General features: G+C 34.5%; 1 protein-coding gene across 2 annotated transcripts in view; it reads right to left on the reverse strand.

The window, feature by feature from the left end:
• LOC102602158 (serine/threonine-protein kinase EDR1) overlaps nucleotides 1-6,198 on the reverse strand; it is a 13,934-nt gene extending 7,736 nt beyond the window's left edge. Inside the window, exons 1-7 of one of the 2 annotated variants that reach the window (XM_006348813.2) lie at nucleotides 5,987-6,197; nucleotides 2,734-3,129; nucleotides 2,291-2,494; nucleotides 1,561-1,752; nucleotides 1,115-1,374; nucleotides 772-891; nucleotides 529-618 (exon numbers count right to left, since the gene is read on the reverse strand). In XM_006348813.2, coding sequence (XP_006348875.1) covers nucleotides 529-618; nucleotides 772-891; nucleotides 1,115-1,374; nucleotides 1,561-1,752; nucleotides 2,291-2,494; nucleotides 2,734-2,982 — 1,115 coding nt within the window. In that variant the 5' untranslated portion in view covers nucleotides 2,983-3,129; nucleotides 5,987-6,197. Of the gene's footprint in view, nucleotides 1-528; nucleotides 619-771; nucleotides 892-1,114; nucleotides 1,375-1,560; nucleotides 1,753-2,290; nucleotides 2,495-2,733; nucleotides 3,130-5,986 lie in introns of both variants that reach the window. The other variant, XM_015309387.1, reaches the window with a different exon arrangement.
• Between the last annotated feature and the right edge of the window lie 2,295 nt (nucleotides 6,199-8,493).

Raw genomic sequence — 8,493 nt, forward strand, 5'->3', positions numbered from 1 at the left:
CACATAGGAGAGGTAAACCGCACTAGGCAAGCCTGGTGCGACGAGCTCGACCCAGAAGGCAAACCCCTTGCTTTCGCTGGCAAGGGGTTTCGAACTTGAGACCTCCAACATGGAAGTCCCAAGCTCAAACCACTGGGCCACCCCGAAGGGTGCCCTGCAACTTTATTCTGATTACCCACATGCTTGTGCAAGGACATTTTCTTAGTTCATTAAGTTCTAATCAAAATTTAGAAAATAACATCACCAGCTCGAAACGGAACACCTATTTGCATGTCAATTATATACACATCCCTAACAGTCACACTAGAAACATAGTGAGACAGATGCGCAGGGGAAAACTGCAATCAGAGGACTTCAAATGATTTTATTTTTCAGTAAGTTAATTGTAAAGATCAGAAAACTGATTTGATCCAGAGTGTATTTTTGTTGGTATGATCTCATCCAAAATTGGAAAACTGATAAAGAGCTTCATTGCATATGTAAGGGGAAATCAATTGAAATAGGAGTCATGGCCATAGAAAAGTAAACCTTGAACTAGCAGTCCTTTGTTCAGTAATAACTTTCCTTCGGCTCCTTCTCCAAGCTGCAGTAGCAATATTGGGTTCGCTGTGCGAGAAACTGATACATAGAAACAGATCCAACAGGAAATAAGATCCACAGAACAGAGAGTAAAAAAGCAGATGAACATTCCGAATTTCTTTTGCTCAAAGAGGATACAATGAAGTGTGTTATTATGTAAAAGCATGATTTCTTAGCCGAGTGAAATAATACCTTAATTTTCTGTCAATTGAAGTGTTAGACCGCAACATGATATTCCTCAATGAAGGTCCTGCAGCATTCGAAGATGCTTCTAGTCTCCTCTGGCATTGAAGGGCATCATCTTTCTCGGAACTGTAGAATATAAAAAGATCAATTAAAAATGAATGAGGGAAAAGAAGAAATGAAACTGCATCTTCACCAGCAAAAATGAACTTCCTGCAGATTACAACATGTCAGCAATGATAATGCAACAGAAAATGTTGATAATGATAATGCAGCAGAAAAAGATGAAAAGGATTATAGCAATTAAACTTGAACAGTATTAATTAAAAAGTGAGAAAGATTTCGATCTAACCTCTCAGGATCAATTCTCTCTGAAAACCCATAAAGAGGACTATTAGGCTCCAATGGTGAATCACAGGAATCATTTTCTGCAGAATCACTCTCTCCAGCAGCAGATATGTGGGTCATGAAAATAGCCTTCGCTGATCGAGGAATAAGTTGACCAGGAAAACGCATAAGGTCGACAAGCAGTTCCACAGAATTTAACACAACTATAACAGACATATGTTTAGATGAGTCTACACACTCAGAAGCTCCTTCAGCAGGCAACCCCTAATTAGGAAACATAGAAATATTATAAGGTTCAATTTCACGAAAAGTATGGCAAAGAAAGAAAATAAGGTGAGAATTCATAAGAACTAGCAATGCAACATTTTTCAGTACTGAGTTTAGAGGTAAAACATGGAATTCACAAAAACAAGGGAACTACAAACTTTTTTCCTTCAGAGCAAAGCTTACCACAACAAGTTGACTTTCAACACCTACAATATCCGCTAATACTTTGAACAATATTGCTCGAGAACGGCAGGAGCCATGCTTTATTTGACCCAACATCTGGATGCCTCGAATGTCAGAAATGTGAGAGCTTTCCTCAAGAGCAGCTTTAGAAGGACTTAGTTCAGGGTTTGGTCGTTTGAAAACATCAGATACCTATGTAAGGAGTCATTCAAATAATAGATAAAATGATAAAATGTCCATGGAAGATGCTTAACATCAAAAAAATTTAAGAAAAGGTATGCCCATGGAAGATGCTTAACATCAACTTCGACCTTTATCTTTGACTACAACAACAACATATATCCAATATATTCCTACATGGGGTCTGGGGAAGATGGGGTGTACGCAGACCTTACCCCTACCTTTGTGGGGTAGAGAGGCGGGTTATTGTGAGTGTATTGGAAAAAAAAACATAACAAAGAGGGCTCTTAGGGGAAAAAAATAGGGAAAGAAAAAGTTCTGGACAGAACTGCAGCAACGAAAGAATAATTGCCAGAACATGTTCTAATTATCTCTGTGCAACCCAAGAAAACAGAGTTAAATTCACAGGACGGCCACTCAAGAAACATCCCCATAAAGAAAACAAGTAATTTGACATGGAAACAGGCAGAAAAAAGAAAGCAAAGCAAAGGAAAATACTGTGTCATTTTATAGCACAGTGAAGAAAAAGTAAAGAAATATGAAAACCCACCAATCCAGCTATCTTTTTTATAATAGCTGCAGGATTTGAGCCTAAACCTTTCACTAGTGCAAGAATCAGTTGCTTTAGCATAGAAAGCTTCTTGTCTTTCTCAAAATCCACAAGTATAATATCTGCTCTTAAACCCTCCAGCTCCAGTGCCTGAAGTTCATTAAAAGTGGGAATATCTTCAAAAATCTCTTTGAGCCTTTTCTCCTGAGACAAAAAGGATAAAGAAAAGGGCATTAAAATAAAATCAAAACAAGTGCTAGTCAAAATCGCATGCCAGCATCCACATTAGGAGATACAAGAAGGAACAAATGGAATACTAAAGTGGAATACTAAATTATCCATTAGTTCAGCTTCTAAAGAACAAAAAGTATATATATTATTGAAAGGAAAACAAATAACAAGCACCGTTGAATAGAAACTAAAAGAAATTTCATGGTGCTCACAGCAACAACTGAGTAGAAACCATTTGGAATTGGGTCTGACAGTGTTCCAGTTTTCCAGAGAATCTGTGAAGCAGTCTGACATGGAAGCCTATCATGTATTTCATTTTCACTTAGTTCCTTATTCCTCAAATTTTCTTCTTTACTATCAAGAGTAACAGATCCAAACTTTTCAACAAAATCTGAAGGCCAACATGCAGCCCCTGGGGACCTCTGCTCTGAGGGCCCAACTTCATCTCCTCTCTCTTCCATGCCAGTAGATAGTTTAATTGCAATACGATCTCCTAGACACTGCTACTCCATAAAAGAGCTTATTCATCTCAGACTTGTTCTTAGACAAACTATCATTAATAAGGAGCTTCTCCTCCTCCAACCTGCCCAAGCTTGATGCCGTAAAATCTGCAAACACAAAATATTTGAACGTCAGCGAACATGAAAAAGATGGCTCTATATGATTACTTTAAATGGTATTTAGAGGACTCATAAGGGATAGAGCATGAATGGCAGCAAAAACTACTGAAGGACCACTAAAGTATTGGAACTCCTACCGCTTCCAAACGAAATAGAAATAAGGGAAATAATCGAAGTGGATAAAGAATCTCTATTCAAGAATCAGAGCCCGTTTGGCTTAACTTTAAAAAGTAGTTTTTAAAAAGTCAAACTTTAGTAACTTTTAAGTTAAAAAATAAAAAGTAGGGGAGTACATACTTTTAACTTTTTTCAAGACATTTTAAACTTATTTTAAGTTATTTTTAACTTTGCCAAACCCTCCCAAAAGTTAAAAATGACTTGAAAGTAGGTTTGACCAACTTTTAAGCCAATCCAAACCCTCTCAGACAGCAACAAGGATGACATCTGAAAAGATTAACACTACCAATTTATACTGATGAAAAATAGATAGTGACACCGCAACTTTACAAAGTTGCTCGAGTGTTTGGCTTCCAGAATGGTCTTTTCACTTTGTCTCTTGATCTCCTCATACCACAATAATGTACAGTGATTCTAGTACCTCTCATTTGTATTTTTCGCTGCTACTGGAACTAGAACTCCACATATGAGAAGGTGTGGGTGCATTAACCAAAGGCGAAGTTCAATGATCTTCATCTGGATTTAACTTTAGATTATTGCAACGTTAAACTATCTAAAGTGGTGAAGTGCTGTGCATTGGAGAATTGATCAACATATAAACAAGATATCCCAAATCTCAATCCTAAGAGATTGCTTCAGATTGCTCCTCCAGTATGCAAAGTTTCAAATGAAATGAACTATGGTTAACCCTCAAAATGTGCCGAGTTTTGCTGCTTACCAAATAGTTTACACCAGCGCAGATGTAATACAAAAACACTATACGCATTAAGCTTATAGAATACACCTTCATAAAAAGAATTACAAACATTACTATTTATTTCCCAAGCCAACCTTACTTTGCTGACAAATGACTTTTCGTCAAAAACGTCAAAAGTAACAAACGTACTACCCAAATCACATCGAACTACACTACACAACGCATTATCAATTCAGTAGAAGTATGATATCATCTAGGTTCTAACTACCGAAGCAACAAATAAATTAATTTGCAAAATCATCATTCATGAACTTTTCCGAATCCAAACATTGACCATTTCACTAGGCTTAACACAACAACTTAATTAAAACTCCTCATAAGAACCCACAGAAGACTCGAATAGCAAGATAATACGAAGAATTAGATAATCAACAAGCTGAATTTAACAACCCTACTTCGCTGACAAATGAATTTTTGTCAAAAGCATCAAAACTAACAAATGTATTACCTGAATCACATCGAACAACACTACACTACACTACACAATGCAATATTAATTCAGTAGAATTTTGATATCATCTAGGTTCTAACTACTGAAGCAACAGATAAATTGATTTGCAAATTCATCTTTCATGAACTGGAGTGCAGTCAAAATTCATCACCAATACAATTCTGAATCCGAACATTAACCGTTTCACTAGGCTTAACACAACAATTTAATTTAAACTCCTCATAAGAACCCACAAAAGACTCGAAAAGCACGATAATACCAAGAATTAGATAATCAACAAGCTGAATTTAACAACCCTACTTTGCTGGCAAATGAATTCTCGTCGAAAGCATCAAAACTATCAAATGTACTACCCAAATCACATCGAACAACACTACACTACCAAACGCAATATCAATTCAGTAGAAGTTTGATATCATCTAGGTTCTAACTACTGAAGCAACCGATAAATTGATGTGCAATTCATCTTTCATGAACTGGATTGCAGTCAGAATTCAGCACCAATACAGTTCCAAATCTGAACATTGACCGTTCACTAGACTCAACATAACAATTTAATTAGAACTCCTCGTAAGAACCTATGGAAGACTCAAAATAAAGATAATACCAAGAATTAAATAATCAACAATGTGAATTTAACAACCCTACTTTGCTGGCAAATGAATTTTCGTCTAACTCATCAAAACTAACAAATGTACTACCCAAATCACATCAAACTACACTACACAACGCAATATTAATTCACAAGAAGTTTGATATCATCTAGGTTCTAACTACCGAAGCAACAGATAAATTGATTTGCAGATTCAGATGAATTGATTTGCAGATTCATCTTTCATGAACTGGAGTGCTGTCAACATTCAGCACCAATACAGTCCCTAATCCGAACATTAATCATTTCACTAGGCTTTACACAACAATTTAATTAAAACTCCTCTAAGAACCCATGGAAGACTCTAAAAGCAAGATAATACCAAGAATTAGATAATCAACAAGCTGAATTTAACAACCCTACTTTGCTGACAAATGAGTTTTCGTCAAAAGCATCAAAACTAACAAATGTACTACCCAAATCACAACAAACTACACTACACTACACTACACTACGTAATATCATTTCAGTAGAAGTTTGATATCATTTCCATCTGCCAAAGCAACCGAGAAATTGATTTGCAATTCATCTTTCATGAACTGGCGTACAGTCAAATTTCAGCACCAATACAGTTTCTACTCCTCTCCTAATCCGAACATTGAACATTTCACTAGGCTAAACACAACAATTGAATTAACACTCTTCATAAGAACTCACGGAAGACTCGCAAGGAAGATAATACCAAGAATTAGACAATCAACAAGCTGAATTTAACAAAAACACATGCAAATAATACTTACCGAATCTGAAATTGATGAAAACAAAAGCGCAATAACAATTACAAAAAAAACGTGATCGGAGAGCTTACCAGTAGAGTAGATCTTAGAAAAATGAATCTGGAGCTACTTCACTAACAAGCGATTATCACCATTTCTAATCCTACATCGTCTGAAGATTCAGCTTCTTATCGCAATCGTAAGTTTACACCTCTCACAGAGACGATACCAAACTCTAGAGAGAGAAAGTGAGAAATAGAGAGAGAGAGGCGGGGATTGTGTTTGATTATATTTTTGGGTCTATGTGTTCGTTCGTATCAATTGTTATATTGATGCATCCACCAAGAAAGCGATGGCGTTTTATTTATACTTTTAATTTAAATTAAACTTGTGATCTTTCTTTTTGCATTCAGGTACAAGCATCGAATCGTATTGTACGAGCTCTGCAGGCGCAAAGGGAGCTCGATTTTAGTCAACAGTCAACGAAATTAGGAATTAAATTCCATAATTTCGGGAAACGAAGGAATATACTACTACTCCGTTCACTTTTATCTGTACACTATTTTAAAAATAAATTTTCATTTTCATATATCAGGAAAAAATAATTATTATATTTTTCATGATTTACCTTTAAGGAATAAGATAATATTGTTACAAGTAAAACTGAACGAAAGAAGTAGTACTAAATTTTAAAAAAATTGTTACATCATGTGATATTAGTATTAGGGTCGATTAAATTCAAATTCACATTAAGATAGAATTAGCCGTTCGATTACGGCCTTACGAGCTAACTTTGTATTCTTATTTTCTAAAAAAATCATCAAGTTATGTGTAAATCATTAATTTAAAATTCAAATAACTAAAATTTTGTGTCCCCAAATTTTAAATTTTGATTCAACATCTGCATTGAAAAGTTCCACGTTGAGAATAAAATATTATTTTCCAAAAATGATTTCATAATTAGGACTCGATCTCGAAATCTCTAATCATAAAAGGAAAGGAATACTTAAAACGTCATCGGCCCCTCGGAGAAAAGGCGAAAAGTGTGATTTGAAGGGGGGAAAGGAGGTGTGAATCACGTGCGTGATGAGGAGGAGGGAGTTTGGTTGCCTGTTAACTCCGACAAGGCAGCTGGCAAAGTGTGGGTGGCTTACCAACATCCACATCTTCATCCGCGTGAATCCTTTTAAACTTTATTTAAGCACTGTTTCTTCTCTTTTTTTAAATATATTCATTTTCTCTCAGCTGGCGGAGCACTCAATTCTTTTGAAAAGAAAAGGCTTTTTAAAAAAAATTAAAAATCACACCAACTTATTCTAAGTATTTCACATCAAATTAAAGTGACGTATTAATGAATATAGTCAGGCAAAGTCGTGGAAGAGTAAATGCTACTCATAAAAATATTTTAAAAAATTGTGATGAGGGAACGATTGTCATTTGAAATATTTAAAATAATATTTTGTGATTATTTCAAAAAATTTAAAATAGATTTTGAATAAAAATACCATAGCTTATAGCACATGAACAACTTCAACACATACGTTGGGAGTATGAGACTTTGACAAATAAAACTCAAGAAATAATTGATGAAGTTTAGACTTTATAGTTTAAGTATGAAATTTGGTTGAAGTTTTAAATTTCACGAACAATTTATGGAGTTTAAATATTTATCAATTCAAATTATAGGAATGGTTCACAATGTTTAATTTTTCAAAATCTAAATATGAAGATTTGCTTAAGTTTCAGATATAACGAATGGTTCAAACTATTATCAATGCAAATTTTGATAATGACAAACTTCCACAGTTTAAATGTGAACAAATTTCAAATTCCACAAATAATCAATTGAGTTTAATCATCTAACCGTTCAAACTTCAACAACAATTTGTGAAGTTTGCTTGCTTTCCACAGTGAAAAGTAGCTAAACACCGAATAATTTTAAAATGTTTGACTAAAATTTAGTTAGCGGTCCAAAAAATAGTTATTTATTTGTCAATTTTTTCCAAGTGGCTATTACCAAGGAAACAAAAATTGCTAAATGATGGACCGACATGAACAAGTAGCCAAATGGGGCTTTAAGTCAAATGCTAATATGTATTTTAAAGGGAAAAAACGTGAACAATTAGAAGCCTCGATCTTCACCAAATTAGGGCTTTAGTCAAATTTTGACTTTCGAGATCAAGGCAAAGGCAACACAGAATGACTGGGTCCAATCCACACCACACGCAATTTGTTCTAGATATAATATTTACTTCGTCTCAAAACAAAAATATTACTTTAGTATAAAAGAAAAAAACTTAAAATAAGTGTCTTTTTCGTTTAAAAAACTTTGATTAAGGGTATGTTTGGTATGAAGGAAAATGTTTTCTAATTTTCTCATGTTTTGTTGGATAAAATGTTTTCCAAATCAACTCATTTTCCTCAAATTCAAGGGAAATGACTTCCCTTCAAAAAGTATGAAAAACATTTTCCAAAACTTTCCTTCAACTTCGATACAATTTTTTTTTGAAAAACTCAAATTTTTTTGTTGAAAAAACAAATTTAAAGCTTTTTAAAAAAAATATTTTTCAACTTCAATTTTTTTATCCCACCCTCACCC

This window comes from Solanum tuberosum, unplaced genomic scaffold (assembly GCF_000226075.1).
Source record: "Solanum tuberosum cultivar DM 1-3 516 R44 unplaced genomic scaffold, SolTub_3.0 scf00102, whole genome shotgun sequence".
Lineage (NCBI taxonomy): Eukaryota > Viridiplantae > Streptophyta > Magnoliopsida > Solanales > Solanaceae > Solanum > Solanum tuberosum.